The sequence below is a fragment of the Hippoglossus hippoglossus genome, chromosome 17, assembly GCF_009819705.1.
Source record: "Hippoglossus hippoglossus isolate fHipHip1 chromosome 17, fHipHip1.pri, whole genome shotgun sequence".
NCBI lineage: Eukaryota > Metazoa > Chordata > Actinopteri > Pleuronectiformes > Pleuronectidae > Hippoglossus > Hippoglossus hippoglossus.
The window spans coordinates 10,196,374-10,215,738 of NC_047167.1; the positions used below are offsets into that span (position 1 = coordinate 10,196,374).

At 43.1% G+C, this 19,365-nt stretch overlaps 3 protein-coding genes across 11 annotated transcripts in view; 2 read left to right on the plus strand and 1 right to left on the minus strand.

Annotated features, from left to right (window-relative positions):
* pde4ca (phosphodiesterase 4C, cAMP-specific a) overlaps positions 1-7,262 on the plus strand; it is a 48,482-nt gene extending 41,220 nt beyond the window's left edge. For 5 of the 9 annotated variants that reach the window (XM_034613145.1, XM_034613146.1, XM_034613150.1 and 2 more), the window contains 9 exons: positions 1,571-1,664; positions 1,762-1,928; positions 2,018-2,116; positions 2,313-2,477; positions 2,696-2,795; positions 2,962-3,116; positions 3,210-3,332; positions 3,447-3,629; positions 3,732-7,262. In XM_034613145.1, coding sequence (XP_034469036.1) covers positions 1,571-1,664; positions 1,762-1,928; positions 2,018-2,116; positions 2,313-2,477; positions 2,696-2,795; positions 2,962-3,116; positions 3,210-3,332; positions 3,447-3,629; positions 3,732-4,223 — 1,578 coding nt within the window. In that variant the 3' untranslated portion in view covers positions 4,224-7,262. The remainder of the gene's footprint in view (positions 1-1,570; positions 1,665-1,761; positions 1,929-2,017; positions 2,117-2,312; positions 2,478-2,695; positions 2,796-2,961; positions 3,117-3,209; positions 3,333-3,446; positions 3,630-3,731) is intronic. The other 4 variants (XM_034613140.1, XM_034613141.1, XM_034613147.1 and 1 more) reach the window with 1 other exon arrangement.
* A 1,409-nt stretch (positions 7,263-8,671) lies between these two features.
* On the plus strand, positions 8,672-15,857 carry LOC117778002 (ras-related protein Rab-3A-like). The gene is made up of 5 exons (XM_034613161.1): positions 8,672-8,806; positions 10,544-10,768; positions 12,726-12,844; positions 13,084-13,208; positions 13,602-15,857. The coding sequence occupies exons 2-5, from the start codon at positions 10,544-10,546 to the stop codon at positions 13,790-13,792; spliced, it is 660 nt and encodes a 219-aa protein (XP_034469052.1). The 5' UTR covers positions 8,672-8,806; the 3' UTR covers positions 13,793-15,857.
* Positions 14,560-18,607, minus strand: LOC117778000 (transcription factor jun-D-like). The gene has a single exon (XM_034613159.1). The coding sequence runs from the start codon at positions 18,327-18,329 to the stop codon at positions 17,394-17,396; it is 936 nt and encodes a 311-aa protein (XP_034469050.1). The 5' UTR covers positions 18,330-18,607; the 3' UTR covers positions 14,560-17,393.
* Between the last annotated feature and the right edge of the window lie 758 nt (positions 18,608-19,365).

Below are 19,365 nucleotides of genomic sequence, written 5' to 3' on the forward strand. Positions count from 1 at the left end.
TCTAGATGAACCCGAATTCATCGAGGTAAAACTGCATTCTGAAGAATACATATCAAATTAAAAGTAATATAACCATACGATGATGTACATCACATGTAAAAAGTTAAACCTCTTAGCATCAGAGGCAGCATATAACAAAAGTTCAATTTTAGCTCCAAATTAGAGGAATATCTATAAATATCTCACAATTCGTTCCCTGGTCTCCCCCCAACTGCAGCTGCTGCTTCAGATGAGACCATAGCTGCCAAAATTCAACTGTCATAGTTTAATTAAATAGATGTTTCCTTTTTTACAGTAAATTCTTACCCAGTTTTATTCTAAGTAATAGATAGGGGAGTTCTGTGTTTATTTTTGGCTACATGAATGAAATCACCCCCCCCAGCCCCCATCCATTCAAAGCTTTTCCTTCATATCTTCTTCAAACTTGGTGCACATGGTGTTCACGCAACCTCCTCCTCTGACGCTGCCAGCCCCGCCCACTCTGTGCATCCCCTGGCCAATGAGGGACAACCGCCTCTCCCAGCCTCTGCTGCAGCGAGCGTCCGATTGGCTGCTATTCTTAGGCTTTTTTTTTTTTGGAAGGAGGCGGGGATTAGAGTACCTCGTTCTCCCTCTGTTTACACACACACAGGCAGCCAGTAACTGAGTGAATGAGAGAGAGTGAAGGGGAGCGAGGGAGTGTGGCTTCTCAGCCTCTGCATCCTCGCATCCCTCGGCGTTCCCACAGCTGTGCGTCCACTCTTTTGTTCATCTCTGGACTGCTGAACTGTTCTTTTTTTGCATCTGTTCAGCTCTCACTGCTCTGCTCGCTTGCACTGGATTTTGCTCAGAGTCTCAGTTGCAGTCTGATCCTCTGTCGAAAACAGGCAGTGTCACAGGAATGACCAGAAAGCTCAGCTGACTCAGTTCTATTTTTGCTCCCATGCTTGATTTTGCGCTGAAATGCCAGAAGTGAGTTGTTTAATCTCTGTGTCGTGGATGTTCTTTCAGGTAAGGGGAGGTGAGGGATGAGGGGAGGGCACCGGGGCAGCCCCAGGCTCACACGTTGCCCGTTTTGTGAATGAGTGTGAACCAACTAGTGGTTGAGATCCTCTGTGACTCTCTTCCATGTAGATGTGTGGATGGTTTATGTGCAGCCTGCTTGTGAATGAAGTCAGCCATGCGTTTTTTTCTGTGTCCAATCATTAGACTCTGCAATGTATGCAACACATTTGTGAGCTCCAGAGATCTTGTTGATTCAACAATTCTGGGTAGATTAGGCTGTGGATGTGTTTCCCTCTTCAGAGCTAATGGTTCTCTGTGTTTGAATGAGTTCCTCAGATAGTTAGGCACTTTAATATATTTGCTGGAACAGACAAAAACCTCTTCAAGTTTCTAGTAAGGTTTATTCTAAACAAATTTAAAGTGACATTTGCTGCCTTTAAGCACTGGAGAGTCAAGAGTTTGTGGGTTGTTTTTTAACATGAGACATAAGAGCTTCATTCATTTTACAGAACATCACTTTCACTTTTGGTGCATATTTTGGTTGCTCAAACTCATGGATGCTTTATGTGCATGTTTGCGTCTCCAGTTCAAGAGGATGCTGAACCGAGAGCTCACCCAGCTGTCAGAAACCAGCCGGTCAGGGAACCAGGTGTCTGAGTTCATCTCGAGCACCTTCCTTGGTAAAAAACCCTTTATTTTATACAATACAAAAGCTGCACAGAAATATCTAATACAGCTTTGATCTATAATACTATTTTACCTGTTGCCATCTGACAGAGAAGCAACATGGCATGGACATCATGTCCCCCCCCACCAAGGAGAAGGACAAGAAGAAGCGGCCTATGTCCCAGATCAGCGGCGTGAAGAAGGCCACCCACAGCCTCGCCCCCTCTACCATCCCACGCTTTGGGGTCAACACCAGCCAGGAGGCACTCCTCACCAAGGTACGACCATTTCAATGCTTCATTTATTATTTCACTGCAACTGGTTCTACATGTTCTCCTTTGTAATGATCTATATCGTTCACCCGCAGGAGATGGAGGACGTAAACAGATGGGGCATCGACATATTTAGGGTCTCTGAGTATTCAGGGAATCGAGCGCTGACGGTCAGCATGTACACCATCTTCCAGGTAACAGACGTTAACATAATGTACTCTTCTTTGAGTGTCCTCTTACCACATGACCACATACACTCGGTACAGTAAATGAATGAACAAGAGTAAATGAATGAATGAATGAGGCATTGACTTAACAAATGTTAATGAATTATTAATCTCTACCGCGACTGACCCAGAGTGCGGTGTTCTTTCTCTCCTGCTTCCGTAGGAACGCGAACTGCTGAAGTCCTTCAAGATTCCTGCCGACACTTTCATTACTTTCATGATGACTTTGGAAGATCACTATCACGCGGATGTGGCGTACCACAACAGCATCCACGCTGCTGACGTGGTCCAGTCCACACACGTCTTGCTGTCCACACCTGCCCTGGAGGTAGACACTCACTCTTGTTCGTCCAAAAGACACACAGACAGAGATAGACAGAGAGAGAGAGAGAGAGAGAGACACACACACACACACACACACACACACACACACACACACACACACACACACACACACACACACACACACACACAGAGACAGAGACAGAGACACACACACACACACATATACTGACGGTCCCTCCCTTCTCTTGTGTGTTGTCCAAGGCTGTCTTTACTGATCTGGAGATCCTCGCCGCCCTGTTTGCCAGTGCCATCCACGACGTGGATCACCCTGGAGTTTCTAATCAGTTTCTCATCAACACCAGTGAGTTTGCGTAGCTTTACAGGGATTATGTGTGGGTGTCAAGAGTATTTAACGACGTGGATGAGGTGTCTATAAATACGTGTCTGTGTGGAATATGATTTGTTAAACCTTCAGGTGGCTTACAGTGCTGTCTGTAAACTTAGTTTTTTGCATTTTTTGCCTTCAGACTCGGAGCTGGCCCTGATGTACAACGACTCGTCGGTGCTGGAGAATCACCATCTGGCCGTCGGCTTCAAGCTTGCGCAGGAGGAAAACTGTGACATCTTCCAGAACCTCAGCAAAAAACAGAGACAGTCATTGCGCAAAATGGTCATTGACATGGTGAGACAACTTTGGTAGACAAGGCACTCTTCCTACATTTTTCACCTTTAAACTGAGATTTCTAATTATTCAATTTGTCTGTTATATCCGCAGGTGCTGGCAACAGATATGTCTAAACACATGAACCTACTAGCAGACCTGAAAACTATGGTGGAGACAAAGAAAGTCACCAGTCTCGGAGTCCTGCTCCTGGACAATTATTCAGACCGCATACAGGTCAGAACCATGTTTCTATTCATACAAAAACAAACAAAATCAGTAAATAGGAATAATCTTCTGTAAAAGTGCTTCTTTATCTGATAGTCAAACAATGTTCATTTGTCACCGCAGGTTCTTCAGAACATGGTGCACTGTGCAGACCTGAGTAACCCCACCAAGCCTCTTGAGTTGTACCGACAGTGGACGGACCGCATCATGGTGGAGTTCTTCACCCAGGGGGACAGGGAGAGGGACAAGGGCATGGAGGTCAGCCCCATGTGTGACAAACACAATGCCTCCATAGAGAAGAACCAGGTACAGTAGACAAACCAAAGTATTTAATTCATAGCACCTATTGAGGATGAGGATAATTCCCTATTACCTACAGTATATACCACTTTTCCCTTTTTTCTCCAGGTGGGTTTCATTGACTACATAGTTCATCCATTATGGGAGACGTGGGCTGACCTCGTCCACCCAGATGCTCAGGAGATCCTGGACACTCTAGAGGATAACAGAGAGTGGTACCAGAGCATGATCCCCCACAGCCCTTCACCCGAAACCGAGGCCCAGGAGGAGGAGGAGGAGACCCTCACTGGAGAAGCTTCAGCACTTAGTTCCGCCGCCATCGATAAGTTCCAATTTGAGTTGACCTTGGAAGAAGAAGGAGAGTCCGACACAGAGAGTCCACCTGAGGAGGAGGAGAGCTGCGATCGCAGGAGGGCGTCTCCACTTTCCAGAACTGGATCTGGCAGCAGATTTGATGCCAAGACTCGCCGGTTCCCCAAAATGCTCACCACTGATTCAGACAGGACGTTTTCTTTAGAATCTGATAAAGATATGGCAGAAGAAAGAGAAACAGAGCAGGAAGACATCACTGGGGTACCACCCGTCAGACTCGGCACATAGCACAGCCCATTTGTTTTTCTTTGGGCCTTTTTTGTTTGTTTTTCTTGATTTCGGTGCCTCATCCTCTGTCACTCCCCCTTCTCCCACTCCGAGCAAACACCACCACCTCTGGTTTCCGTGGTCAAAGGGCGACAGCCTCTGGGGGGTGTGGAGTACGGAAGTGCACGCAGGTGTGGGAGGTGCTGAGAGAAAGTCTGCAGTTCTACACAGCAGTCACTTGCACTGGAGAGAGACAGATAGACTCAGAGAGGACAGGAAGCCAAGTTTCTGACAGGTCCTTTGCGTTCTGTGTCCTTCAGTCAGACTTACAGAAATCTGAGAAGTTTAATAAAAGAAAACTTATCTTTCTACCAGCCAACCTAAGGTCTTCTACTGCCAACATCAGACCTGTCTTCCTCTTTTGGAGTACTTGTGAAGAAGTGATGAATGACCGTGAAAACACGCAAACAATGTCTTGTAAGACTCTTGCCAAACTTGCAATTCATGGGGACAATGCTGTTTTACCTGCCTTTTGGTTTTCTGTTGGTTTGTTCTGTTATTTAGGTCCATACACCATGAAAGGCAGTAAAGGAAGGTTAAGTACATGTCACTCCAAAGCAGCCTGAGCAAAGTAACGTCAGAAAGGAGCCTCCATGGTTTTATGCCGTACACTTTAGATGTAGCAGACATTTTGAGTGGCTATCGTTATTGTTGTACACACTCCTATAAGCTAAAAGCCCATTTAGTTATGTTTAGCAGGAGGTCGTTGTAGAACATGCATATGGTTATGACGACTGGGCTTGCAGTACATATTATTTTGAGATTTTCAGTTGTTTCAGGTTTATTATTTCCATTTTTTTATAATCCTAAACTCTGATATTGACAGCAACTAAACTGAGCCAGGGTCGGAATCACAGTCACGGGATAACATCTGAAGCAATGTTGACTGTGCATATGGCGCCTCCCAGTGTCAACAAATAGAACTGAACTGGCTTTTGGAGGCGAATAATTTGCGTGGTTTTGCATAGACTTACATGGATAATACATTCAAAATGTATTTAACTGTAGGTCTACCCAAAATATCAGTCATGTTTCAGTTTTGTTGTGCTTTTTAATGTTTTTATTTAAATTTTAAGTCGGTAATGTTTGTTTTCTTTCTTTTTATTTGTCTCCCATTTTATCAATTTGCCTTCAAGTGTAGCACTTTACAGTTTTTTTCATTGCCGGCCCTCACTATGGTTTTTAAGGGCTTGAGCCGAAAACATTAACACTTCTGAGGCTGTTGACTGAGGAACAGTTTGTCATTGACTGTAAAGCAAACCAGCACAAACTTCATACAAAGAACACTATCCATTCAAATCCATTATTGTTACTACACAATTTGTCAAACACAGCTACTGAAATGCAGATTTTGGTGACTTGCATAACGTACCAGACTGATAAGGGCAGTGTATTAGATGTGTGAGTGTTGCAAAGAATGATGCTCGCATCACTGTAACTGTAAAAAAACCCAGGAGGTTACCAAGAGACAGTTTCCTGTGCCAGAACCTTTTTTTTTCTAATCTTTTTTTCCCTCTCATTGATCAATATTTCACTCTTCACAAGGACATAGTCAATGACAAAACAAGTGCCAAGCAAGCATGATACAACCCGTACTGTAATTTCCATTTTGCCACTGGCTACTTTCCATCAGTGACTGATAAAGTTGGTTGATTGTAGCACCCTGTGTGCCAATCTGACCCGACTGTCTCTGGTCCTTTTTTTTAAAGCTCCTGTTCAAACAGTAGCTGAAACTGATGTTGTCTTAAACAGTGATGTGGGTTTGTGTGTGTGTGAATGACTGGGTTTCATTTTTTTAAATGTATTTACTAAGACAGAAGGAAAAAAAACCAAAGCACTTTGTATGGTACTTTTACAGTTCTGCACTTCCAGTACAGTTGAACATGTATAATGTGACTGTTTCACTGTTTTTTCTGTCGGCAAAAGGCTTGGTGATCGAGTGGAATAGCACGGGCTGGACCACTACAGCTCTTATAGTTTGGATGTTGGAGGGACTGAAGTTGTTTTTTGCTCTTTTTATAACTGACTGTACAAAAACATGGTTTTCTGTGGAAATGAATGACGTCGGCTGCAGGATTCAAAGAACGTGAGGAGTATATACACAAAACTTAGCCTGTGGAGAAACTTTATTTTATTTTATTACCGTGAAACAGAAATAACTCATGTTTTAATGTATGAATGAGATGAACTTTTTTTTTTTTTTTCTTTAGACGCCTTATTTTGGATTTTGGTCGTAGATGTGTTCACTGACATGCTGGAGTATAAAACACGTGCAATCCCTTCTGTAGAAACTCAAGGATGCCTTCAACATTAAGGACTATTTAACAGAAGCGTAACCAGCACAACATGCAAAGGTTCAGTCTGTCTCTCTGTGTGTCACTAATTATTTGATTTTGTACATTTTCCTCACAGTGCTTCATGTACAGTTTATTTATTATTTCTTTATTATCTGTCAGAAACAATGGGGCAGTAGACTTTTTTTTAGTCTGAGGTTTAGTGCTCATGTGTAGCTCGACGCGTGAGGAAAGTCAAACAGGACAGATTTCAACTATTACTCAGCTTTTTCCTCCTCGTTTAATTTCTCTATCTTTGCGAGTAACATTATACATAAGCAAAAATGATCTCTTTCATGTTTTTCTTGTTTTAAAAATAGTTGAGTGACAGATTTCCGTCTTGGTTTTCTGAAACACCTCGGAAGACATCTTTTCCTCGTCGTTCTCTGTTTCCACTGATCTACTCAGATCATGTATTCATAAAGGATCGTACAGTCAATGTGCCGATCCAAGACTTCTTTGATTCATAGTGAAGATAATTTAGTCAGACAGCCTCAACAGTCATCCTTGATCAGTATTTCTTTTCCCAGAGATGTTATGAATATGGGTTGTGAACCAAGACTGCAGCTTTGACAATCCAAACTCTGCTGTTTAACTGCGAGTGGGTTAGCCCTCTCTCCAACTAGAACTGTATGCCTTGCCAATAAAGGAAAAGGTTTTCACTCTTTGCCGTCTTCTTCTCTGTTTTTATAAGGAAACTATAAAAAATATTACCCAAAAATTGCACTGTAGAATGATCATAATGCAGATACAGTATTTTCCCTCTGAAATAGCACATCTGATATGAAGCAACAATATCTGTTTTTATACCAGTTAAAAATGAACTTATCTCGAGTATTAAGTCAGTAGAAGTGAGCATGTTTATTATAAACTATTTCAATCTCTTTACAAGCAGCTACCTGCTGATGGGTCGGCCATTAAAATGTGATACTATGCAGCCAATCATGTTCAAATGCACTGAACTTTATTTAAAATTCTAATTTCCAAAGGTCATGAAGAGATAGCAGAAGATAATTAGGAATATAAAGTATATTATATATTATATTAGTGATATATAATACATTTAAGTACATTTATTCTCTATATAAATATACTTTTTATAGATTATGACAATGATGATGACAAACTGGTGATATGGAGGCTCAAAAGGGGCCATTCTACATATTTTTACTCCATATTGATTAAGACACCTCTATATCATTCTCAGTGTAGCTGTTTTACATGAACGTAATAAGTTTTTAACATCTCCAAACAAATGCTTCACATTGTTTTATCACCTTCATACATAGTCACTGACATTTGCATGTTTTAAAGTGATTTTTTTACAACAGTATGTTAAACCCCTGCATATGTGGCAACACCCTGATAGGACAGAACTTTATTAATCCTGACGGAAATTATTATTTGAGAATCTCGCTAGTTACAATAACAAAGAATAATAAAATAGTACTATTTATAAGTGAAGTATAAGAGTATTACATTTAATGACAAGGAAGAGAGGAGCAGTGTTTGAATATATCAATCAATCAATCAAATTTTATTTGTACAGCCCATATTCCCAAATCCCAATTTGTCTCATAGAGCTTAACAGGGTGCAACATCCACTGTCCTTAACCCATCAACAAAATTACAGTATTTACAACACATAATGTAACATAATGGAAAAGTGTTTCAAAGTATTTGTATATAACAAAATGTCTGATAGAGATGACAAATGAATTGATATATAACAATAAAAGTTACACAATTATAAAAATTTGAAAGAACAAACCATTTTCTATTTTATGTTATAACTGCTTAATGGTCATTTATGTATTTTTCTCCATATGTATCGAAATCCCAGTTTGTGGCCCGGCTGAACAAAGTAAGCAGTAACTGATTATTATTAGTAGTAGTAGTATTTTATTTTTATTATTAGTAGTATTAGAAGTAGTAGTATTTTATTATTATTTTTATTTTTATTATTATTATTATTGGGTGCCTGATTATTTATTATTATCAATAATACAGAATTTGAACCTGTGAACATTTTACAGGGTGGGCGGGGTCGGGGGGCTGTGTGGGGCCAATGAGCGGCCCCTCCTCTGTGATTGGTCGGCGGGCCTGTCCCTCATCCTCACGCTCCGGGGCTGTCACTCAGGAGCTGGTGCAGGTGCAGAGCTGAGATCAGCCGCAGAAGGAAGGAGGACCGGAGCTAAACCACATTTCAGGGTAAAGAACTGCGCTTATTTCTCTCTGTGGGGCTGAGTTCGCTGCAGCAGTAGCAGCAGAGGACATGTCCGTAATTTATCGCTCCGGAGTGCTTGTGTCTGGACTGAGAATTTAGCCGTAAATAAGGAAGAGTAACCTTCATTTGACATAGCTGCGATGCTTAGCTAGCTGCTTTTTAAACACTGGTAACGGTGCGCCGCGCTAGCATCAAAGGCAGCGATGCTAGCTTAATAACACGCATTTTCAAGGGTTAAAGCTGCATTGTTTTTATTTGTGTCGCTTCCGTCTGTTCAACCCATCGCCCGGTGTTTATTCGAGGGGAGCGGGGCTGGATAACACGGCACCATGGCTTCTAGTTGTTTATCTGCCGCTAACACGAAGCAGGCTGTTCACCAGCCGCTGTGGATGTACAATGCAGGTTGAGGCCATTTAAAGTGGGATCGTGTTGCGTTCAGGGCGCCACGGTGGTTTGCGGGTTTTCCTCTCACTTCCTGTGGCCTACGAGGTAAATTCTGACAAACCATATGGTCATTTCACGAGAGCCCCGGCTAGCCCGTAGCTCCACGGAGGCTCCCTGCCCTCCTTGGACGGGAAGGGATAGTCCGTTTAGCCGACGCTTAGCCAGCTAAGCCCCGGCGCTTCCGTCCTCTTATCTCGCATCGGGGCGGAGGTGTTTCCTTCCCTGTCCGACCAGTATTATTGACATGGAGCAGAAACACTTGAGGCTGTGAGGTGGTATTGGCTGCTCATGTTGACACAGCCTCTCAGCGAAACGGTCCCATCGTTTTATTCCCTGATGAAGAACACCAGGCTGTGTGGGAAGCATATGTTGTGTGGCCCGACCTCAGGCAGCAGCAGATAGTGACGGTATTTAAACACGTCGCTGGCAAAAGGGTAAACACGAGGGTGGTTTACCCTCCTTTTACCAATTTAGACGTGTTATTTCCTGTTCATGACCTCTGATGTATTTCATGCCACTTATAAGTTTAAAAGTTAGGGAACCAACCTAAAACTGTACATAACAATAAATCCATTAAGTAAATTTGATATTTGACAGCTGCCAGGTTATCTCGATAGCTGCTTTCTGTCTTTTTAAAAGGAATGTAAAATATTCACACTTGTTCTTCAATCCAAACGCCTTGCAGGGTTATGTAATGTGGTGTTTTTTCCTCAGACTTTTCTTTCGTCTGTCACCGTTTGACTTGAAGCCAATATTTCTTGCAACGATGTTGACTCAAACACTTGTAATTCAGTCCACAGATGTTCAAGATCTGTGGAGTTCAGAGGTGTTCACGTCACCGTGTAGCTCAGGCAGAGGATGTGTAAATCTGCTGTGTCAGTGAAAACAGGCCGGAGGATGTTTCTATGTGATATTAGTGGTTTGATCGTTCTTTTCGCTCTGTCAGTACTTTCCTTCTTTCATGTCTTTCGAATGTGGTGACACTGTGAATTCTTAATCTCTTTCACCATCCATCAACCGTTTCCATCCAAAAACTGTCATAACAAGTCACATATCCTAAAGCTGAACAGTAACAGTCATTTTCACCATTATATAATGTTGAGTTTTTACAGACACTGCCACAGTATTGGATTCAACTTTTTAATTTTGTGTCGGTGGTATTGTATCGGGTTGTATTGTAAGGTGTTATTATTTGGTCCAGCCTCTGTAAATATGAACATGCAGGTTCTTTAATCTTGTTTGTAACTGGTCACTGTTTGATCTCCATCCCTGCATAGATGGCGTCTGCAAATGCCACATATGGACAGAAGGAGTCCTCAGACCAGAACTTTGATTACATGTTTAAAATCCTCATCATTGGCAACAGCAGCGTTGGAAAGACGTCCTTCCTTTTCCGCTACGCAGATGATTCATTCACACCAGCCTTCGTGAGCACGGTGGGCATCGACTTCAAGGTCAAGACCATCTACAGGAACGACAAGAGGATAAAGCTGCAGATCTGGGTGAGGAAGTGGACACATGCGTTACACATTTACAGATGTGTTGAGGTCGTCAGGTACAGATTGGTCTGGTGGTTCCCAGGGCAGGTTGAGCAGGGTGACCAGCAATGCAGAAAATATTTAGGGAAAACTATGTTCTACTTCACTCTGATTTGTAAAAGAAATCAAAACTCCCCTTGCTTTGCCTTTTGTTGTATCACTGTTTTGTATTTAACAGTTCAGAACTGTACAGTCTAGAGTCAGGCTCCATTAACCAAGTAAGCTATCACTAGGTGTTCTGTGTTGGTGTGTGGCCTATGGCCATACACTTGACTTATTGTTATTAATAATTTTTGTTTTGTTAAATATTTACTACAGATGCCACAGTCAGTGTTTCTTCACAATCGGCTTTCTTAAGTCTTATCTGATATTTAGATTTTCCTTCGCAACACAGTGCAATTAGAAATACTGTTGTGTTGTAGGTGTGTCTGAAAGCTGAATAGGGAAATAAGAAAATCCAGTCTGCTCTACATTTCAATTTCTTTCACTTTGTTTTTGCTGTGTTTTTGTAGTTGTAGTTTTTAACAAGATTGAAATCGTTTCTGTACATGAACAATGTACTGAAATTCAGAGGCAGATTTCACAAACATTCCTGATACAATATGAGTTTGCAACTAAACAGGATTTTAGTAACTTTTAATCTTACTCAAATAATCTTTTAGTCTGTAAAATGCATGTCAATATATTTGGCCAATCGGATGGTGCCCTGCTGCCCTAGATAATAAATTACAGATATTCAAGTAACAGCACACACACACACACACACACACACACACACACACACACACACACACACACACACACACACACACACACACACACACACACACACACACACACACACACACACACACACACACACACTGACTCCGCTGCGATCTCGTTCTCGCTCTTTCCTCTCTCTGTCACTGTCTCCCTCTCACACAGACACATGTAAACTCAGACTGGGTAAAAAGAAAAAAAGCCAAAAACAGGGCGCGCTCGGTTTGGCTTGATGCGGTTGGCACAGTGCACAGCGCAAATTATAGAGATGCAGAGAGGAGCAGAAAATTACTGACAGAGCTGGTAAAAACTGTTAAAATAATAACTTTTCACGGTCCAAACATGTATGAAAAGAACCAAAATGAACACTGTAAGGGGACTTAGTGGAGCTGTGCATGGCTCCCTGCATGTCTTCCCCGGACTTGGTGGCGCTGCGGCCGGGCTGTACACCTTCTCCCTCGGGCTGCGGAGGAATTTTTTCAGGTGGAATTTTTTTTATAAAACCATGTTGTTGGGATAGAAATAATGCATTTCATTTTTTTCTCAGTGTCTACATAGACCACTTACTGTGTGAGTCTATGTTAGCTATGAAACCAAAGCAGAAAGACTTTAAGACCGTATAAGCATTTGTTTATTTATCGCATATCATATCGTCATCGCAATATTCAACAACATTATCGCATATGGCATATTTTCCCAATATCGTGCAGCCCTAATGTGTAATAATTCCCAGCTGTTAAACTGGCCTCTCCAGTGTCCAGCATCACTTCATCTGTGTGTAATGGCAATACCCTTGAAGTGTACTTAACATGAGCCATAAAGCATGACCCTGGGACCAATTGCTTAAAACATGCGACACCAGAGGAATACCTAATGCTCATGGGAGTTTGACTGAATGGTAAACCTGCACAATCATCGGGTGGAACATGTGCAGCCGTTAATTGTTTGCAGGTGTTGATTATTTACACAAAAAGATGACAAAACACTGCTGAGTTGTTATCAGGGCTTCTTAAATAATACCTGGACGTGACAGTCGAAGAGTGTCCATGATAGAAATCATGTCATCCTTGTTCCCTTGGAAAACAGACTTACAATAAAATCACGTAGACTAAAAAGCAACAGTTGAATGAAAAAAAGGTGTTTATGTGCATTTTTGTAGGACACCGCTGGACAGGAGCGCTACAGGACGATCACCACAGCTTATTACAGGGGAGCCATGGGCTTCATCCTCATGTATGACATCACCAACGAGGAATCCTTCAACGCTGTGCAAGACTGGTGAGGGACAACTGGGTCTGCATGTCTTGTGTGTATGAGGGCAGCAAATGAACAACCTACCATCAATCTTTAATTGGTTATTAAAATACTACAGTAATCAATGTGAATAATGCTTATTTAAATGTTTTATTTTGGCAATATGCAGTTGTGAAAGACTGGGAACCTGTGAGGAATAAAGTGTGGGTTTGAGATTGAATGGCTCCATAAAGCTGACCACCCTGTTCTGTATCTGCCGACAGGTCGACTCAGATCAAGACATACTCATGGGACAATGCTCAGGTGCTCTTGGTGGGGAACAAGTGTGACATGGACGATGAACGAGTGGTGGCTGCAGAGAGGGGCCGGCAGCTGTCAGAGCAGCTCGGTAAGTCTACTGCTCACAAAGAAAACTGGACACCACGTCTACCATGTGAATTATGTATTATTATGACTCATAGGGCTGTTCTGTAAAGATGGGGATAGACGGCAGGCTAGATTATGGAAATTAAAATTTGTAATTATCTCCACCAACACCAAGGAGCTTATGTTTTTATTGGCATTTGTAAGTCTGTATATTGGTTGGTAGGATTGAACAAAAACTATTGGAGGATTAGCATGAACCTTGGTGCAAGGACGCAGTATGGGTCAGGGAAGAACCAATACAGTTTTGATGCGGATCTGGATTAGGGGCAGATCCACATTTTTTGTTTTCTTTAACATTTAGTTAATTAGTAATCATACCCTCCCTCCCTCTGCCTCTGTCACCCCCTCCCGGCAGGTTTCGAGTACTTTGAAGTGAGCGCCAAAGACAACATTAACGTGAAGCAGACCTTCGAGCGGCTGGTGGACATCATCTGTGAGAGGATGTCAGAGAGTCTGGACAACAACGACCCGTCTGTCACCGGAACTAAACAGGGGCCGCAGCTCAGCGAGCAGCCCCAGAGGTCCCATCAGGATTGTGCTTGCTAAACACAACTACACACGCACGCACACACACACACATACGCACACTCTGATTGCTATCCTGAAAACCACACACCTTATTTTTCAGTTTCTCTTTTGCTTTCTCTTTATTTCTTATAAGCTCACACACAAATCACACACACACACACACACACACACAAGCACTGCCATACAGAGTCACACAACCTGGCTGCTTCAATTCTCCACCCCTCTCACTACATGAAGAGCACCGTCCACATGAGTCCACTTTCTCCAGAGGGAAAGAGTTTTCTGAGCTGCTGTCTGAAGGTTTTTGTTCATTAAATGTGGTAATTTAGTCAAAGGGGTGAAGAAAGTTCAACAAAGGTTTCAACAATCCTGTGTACACACACACACACACACACACACACACACACACACACACACACACACACACACACACACACACATATGTTCACAAGGCTGATACTCCATCATTCCCTATTGACGTGTCTGAAATGGGGTTTAACTTTAAAAGGTCATGAAGGGAAAGATATTGTCCTCCAGGTCACACTCCGCACCAAACGCCTCAAACCTGAATGGATACAAAAAAAATCATTTGCAGACATTTAACTTCTAGTCCCATTGAGAATATATGTTTATTGCCGTGAATAGAGTTGATGTTTCTGTTTAACGTATTTTGTGTTGGTTGGGTTTGCTTTTTGGAGCATGTGAAATCTCTCGTCCTTCCCAGTGTTGAGTTTCTACGGAGAATTATGGTCCAAGTCTGACATCCAAACGGGGTCATTTTGAAAGTTTACTTTTTAATTTTAGGGCTGATTGCAAGAAAAGTCATGCACATCAGTTTGTTAGTCATGTTGCATTGTTATAGGATCCATTCTGGGCCCCTTCTCAGATTTTTAAAACCTTTTTAAAACCAGTTTTGGTCCAATGTAAAAAGCTGCATAGCCTCTGGGGCTGCTAGATTATTAATTTCTAGTTATCTTTTTTTTTTTTACTTTTCTTACTATTTTTAAGACAAAGAGGATAAGGGACCTTCATCACACAGGGAAGAGTGTATAAATGTTTCAAAGTGAATAGATGTGCATTGTGAAATGCATATATAATATAAATACATATATAATTAACATATTATACAAATCTGAATGATTTAGGATATTGGATTCCTACCTGTTCTTTAGTGCGAGGTGCATGTTGTTTGTTTTGAACCAGTGATGGTTGCCTGGATGCTTGTGTGAGTCGCTGGCTGAATTTAAAACCCATCTGTCCGACACTTTCAGCACCAAATGGGGGCTAGGGGTTTCTCATGTTAAGCCCACGGCCCCTTCTCATTATATTAACTTTCATCCATCCACCACTCACTGGAAAGGCATGCGACTCGGTGTGAGCGCTGGTACATCACAGAGCTGCCACCTCCATCCCCTTCCAGAGAGTCTCTTACAGACTGTAATCATAGATGATGTTTTCATCTTTATTTTGGAGGGAACATGTTTTTTTTATTTTAAATCACGCTTGATGTCAAATTATCAGTTTAATTTTTCTGTCTGATGCGAAGGTTAGGGATTTGTCTGTTCGTGTACAATACTCTTCAGTAAATCATGCGTTCACAGATGTGCTGAGGCATGTGGAAACATTTCAAGTTATTCCAAAATATAACTTATTTATTTTGTATTATTTATAACGTAATTTATTTTTAAGATAGTGTTCTGCCTAGATTATGCATCGCTATCTGCACTTGACTTCTTAATGAGATGTTCAATAGTACTCGATCGCTTAAACGGTTCCAGCTTTGACATGAGAAGGAGTATATTTGTGTTTACAGTGAGTACAAAGCTTGACATGCTTCCTCGAGAGGAAAATTCAACATTCCAGTGTAAAAGCCTCTTTATCATGTCCACGAGGCTTTGGAGGCAAGTCTGTTTGTCTTTTGATATCAGTTATGTAACGTTTAAGGCTTGCTGGTATAGGAGCCGACTGTTTCTCGCAGAGCAATAGCCGTTGTGACTCTCCACGCCCAAATGCGAGCGGCGTACAACCCTGCCGAAGGTTTACTGTCCTGCCCTGTACGTGGGTGTGTGTATGTACAGTTTGTCTAAAGGCGGTGGTAATATTTGTTCTCTCCAAAGAGGTCTTGACAAATACAGTCGGAGCCAAAAAGAGCGCTTGTGGTTACACATTGTTTGACTCGTACTGACAAACTTGTGCTTTCATACTCGGCAGTAGCTTCGAAGAGAGGAAAATGTTTTAGGAAGTAAACTGAATACGCTCAACATTTTATTCCAAAAGTGACGGTTCTTACTGCATTGGTTCACTTTTGACTTGTCTGTTGATTTTTGTTTTGTTTTGTTCCTTTAATTGTTATGTTGGCGGTGACTTACGCATCGATCCCGTCCTCCTCTTCCTCCTCCTCCTCCTCCTCTCTCTGTCATCAGTAACCTCTGTAAATAGAACTTTTTTCTGACCGTCGGGTATTAGTTGTGTGAATTGTGCTGTAATTCTGTAATGCCAGATTTGCTATAAATGAGGAATCAATAAAGAAATTTTAAATGCTGGAGTTTTGTGTTGGTTCAACGATTCTTCCCAAAGGTCAGTGGGTTTTATAAGAAAAGCACGTGATGTCTGAGAAATGGTTCAGAGTAGATTTTATTGTGCCCACCAGAGGGCATGACGCTACAATAATGTCTTGTTTTCTGCCTTTTAGAGAAGTTTGACCATCTATGGTTTTGTTCAGCTTCTCTACTGCACTTAAATGCAACACCCACAGTGTAGGCAAGGTTTAAAATGTTACATTTGTCCCCTCAAAATGTCCCTTCTTCCTGTTATAGAAACAAAACACGTTAAGTGTAGTAATGTAGTGAATTTAATAAATGTCAGGTAAAGACTTGAAAGTCCATTACACATGGATACATGTACACATACATTCATGGAAGTCTGGTGACTGAAGAACTACACAGCGGCCACCATAATGATAAAAATACAACGGATACTGTACACGAAAAAGCGACAAGACATGCAGTGTTTTTCCTTTTTTTCTTCAAAAAAATAATAAATGAACAACAACGGGAGATAAGACCATATGCAAAATAAGAAATGTTTCAGTAAATAAAAAAAATATATATTTGTCATTGCTAAGTGCTTGTAAACAAGTAAGGCATTATATTACACAGCGGGTGACAGCACTTGGTGACACCCTGGTGTTTGGTTGCACTCTTTGTTGAGATTGTCCAGCTTACACACACACACACACACACATCATATATGCACATCAGTCCACTGGATAGCACTTTGCTACATGGCTTCCCCCTCAAAAAAAAAAGGATTAGGGCAACAAAAGAAGTCTGTTTGCAGCATAACACTGTCAGATGATGTCTGAGAGGAGGCTGCAGCTCATACCTGCTGCTGCTGCTGGCCCACCTGACATGTTCCAGGTGACCTGCAGCTCGGCTCCCATCAAGGCCTGTTCTTCTCTGTACAATGCAAAATGCAAAGGTCTCTCAGGCACTGCCTCCCATCTGCAGGGGGCATTGACCTCACATGGAGTCTTTAAAGAGGATTTTAAGTTACAAAAGGCAAATGTTCTTCATCCTCAGAAGAGATTCAGAGCTGGTTAAAAAGGAGCACCACAGGTCTAGTAAGCCTGGACCTGGTTTGGTAAAAGCTGGCACCCGCTGCTGACATGGTTCATCACCTTCTGCTTCAGCTGGGCCACTTGCTCCCTGAGGACACTGGCTGTGGACGCCAGCTCGGTGTTCTGCGTTTTCAGGGACTTGACCTTGTCCTCCAGCCGAGAGATCCGCTCCAGTTTTCTCTTGCGGCACTTGGAGGCGGCTATCCTGTTCCGCAGCTTCTTCCTCTCCGCCTTGATGCGCTCCTGGTTGTCCATGTCGATGGGAGACAGCGGCGGGCTGTCCCCGAAGCTCTGCATGTCCGGCACCGTCTGAGGCTCGTCCTTCACGCCGCCGGCGGACTGGAGTCGCGACAGAGCCGCCGCAGCCGCCGCGTGATGGTGCGCCGCGCTGGACAGATGGGACGGCGGCGGAGGGAAGGGGATGGTGTCCGTGGAGTAGTTGATGGTGGTGGCCCCGAGCGGACTGGCAGCGTAGCCGTTCAACGTGGTGTACACGGGGAGGTCTGAGGTCTGGAGCCCGGCGGCACCCACCGCGTTGGAGGAGGCGAGCAGCTCCAGCCTGTCCACGGAGACGCAGCCCGCCTCGCTCAGCTGGTTCTGCTTGTGCAGGTCCTCCAGCGCCTTGACGAAGCCCTCCGCGAACTCCTGCTCGTCGCTGGCGGACTTCGGGTAGAGGAACTGGGACGCGGAGTTGGCACTGGCCGCGACCAGCCCGTTGGACTGGATGATCAGGCGCTCCAGGTCCGGGGAGGTGAGCTTCAGGAGTCCCAAATCCGGTGAGTTGAGGAGTCCGTCTGCGTCTCGGAGCGGGTTGGATTTGAGCTCGGGGTTCTGGTCCAGGTTCAGGTTGATTTCCTTCTTCATCATGGTTCTCTGGGAGTAGTTGCCTGAGACCCTGGGAGTGTGATCGGAGCCTGGGTAGAGGGTCGTTTCCATTCTACACCCTCACTTGAGGGAGTGTGGGGAGTTACGCATTAACGACTGTTTACCAGGCGCATCCAAACATGAGGAAATCAGCTGATCCTTATTTGAAATGACCCCCCGCTCCTTTATATCCTCTGTATTCTGAGTGAAAGCAGGACCCTCGATCGCTTCTTGTGTTGTTGTGGCTCCGGGGCTGTGACGGATCTCTCCTGCGCGCTGCTGATATTGTCTTTTCCCGATGGCACGACTGCTATGCGCAGCGCCAGACCTCGCTCGCTTTCTAGCCCTAAAAATTCCATTATGTCACTCCAGAGCGCGCAGATTGGCCCAAAATGACGTTGGTTTCCGGTTTAATTTGAATAAGGGGCCGAGCCGGTCTTTATTGCCATGGAGACTCTAGGTAAACTACAAACAGTGCAATGCATTGTGGTTTGATGTCATAGCATAAAAAAGCTCGGGGTCGCCAAAAGAGAGCAGAGACTGGGCGGGGAAGGTGTAAGAGGCGAGAGGCAGGGAGAGGAAGAACAGAGGAGAAGGCCCTATAGAAAATATCCCTCCAGCTTAGCGCTTAAAGAAGAATAGAACGGATCAGAATGGAACGGAACGGAATGGAATACGGCAGGACTCTAAAGCTTGAGTTTATGATTTGATCTTATGATTATTTTATGGATTGAAGTACAATGTCCACTCTCAGACTCACCAGACTTTACAGCACTGACACCTCTGGTTCGAGCTCTTTAAGGATCAGTGGCATAACAACCGAGCTTCAGATGAACAAGAGAGAGGGAGAGAGAGAGAGAGAGAGAGAGAGAGAGAGAGAGAGAGAGTTGAAATGAGGTGTGTTACAACAACCAACGCCTAGAGCTGAAAGGGCTTCCGGGGAAATGGAACGAGCACAGTGGAATGAGGAAACGCGTGTTCGCTGTGATTGAAAGTAAAGGCTGTCAGCTGGGAGAGGTCAATGTACATTTTGTTCCAGAAAATAACGATGGGTCCAAACATGGAACTCTCTTAATAAATAAAAGAGATAAGTGTAGATTATAAATGA

What these genes read in the sequence shown, in the direction of transcription:
- LOC117778002 (XM_034613161.1), top strand. Translation starts at nt 10,544, where the DNA reads ATGGCGTCTGCAAATGCCACATATGGACAGAAGGAGTCCTCAGACCAG. An exon ending in TTCAACGCTGTGCAAGACTG is followed by an intron (nt 12,845 to 13,083) that starts GTGAGGGACAAC and finishes ATCTGCCGACAG; the next exon opens with GTCGACTCAGATCAAGACAT. An exon ending in GCAGCTGTCAGAGCAGCTCG is followed by an intron (nt 13,209 to 13,601) that starts GTAAGTCTACTG and finishes CCCTCCCGGCAG; the next exon opens with GTTTCGAGTACTTTGAAGTG.
- LOC117778000 (XM_034613159.1), bottom strand. Translation starts at nt 18,329, where the DNA reads ATGGAAACGACCCTCTACCCAGGCTCCGATCACACTCCCAGGGTCTCA.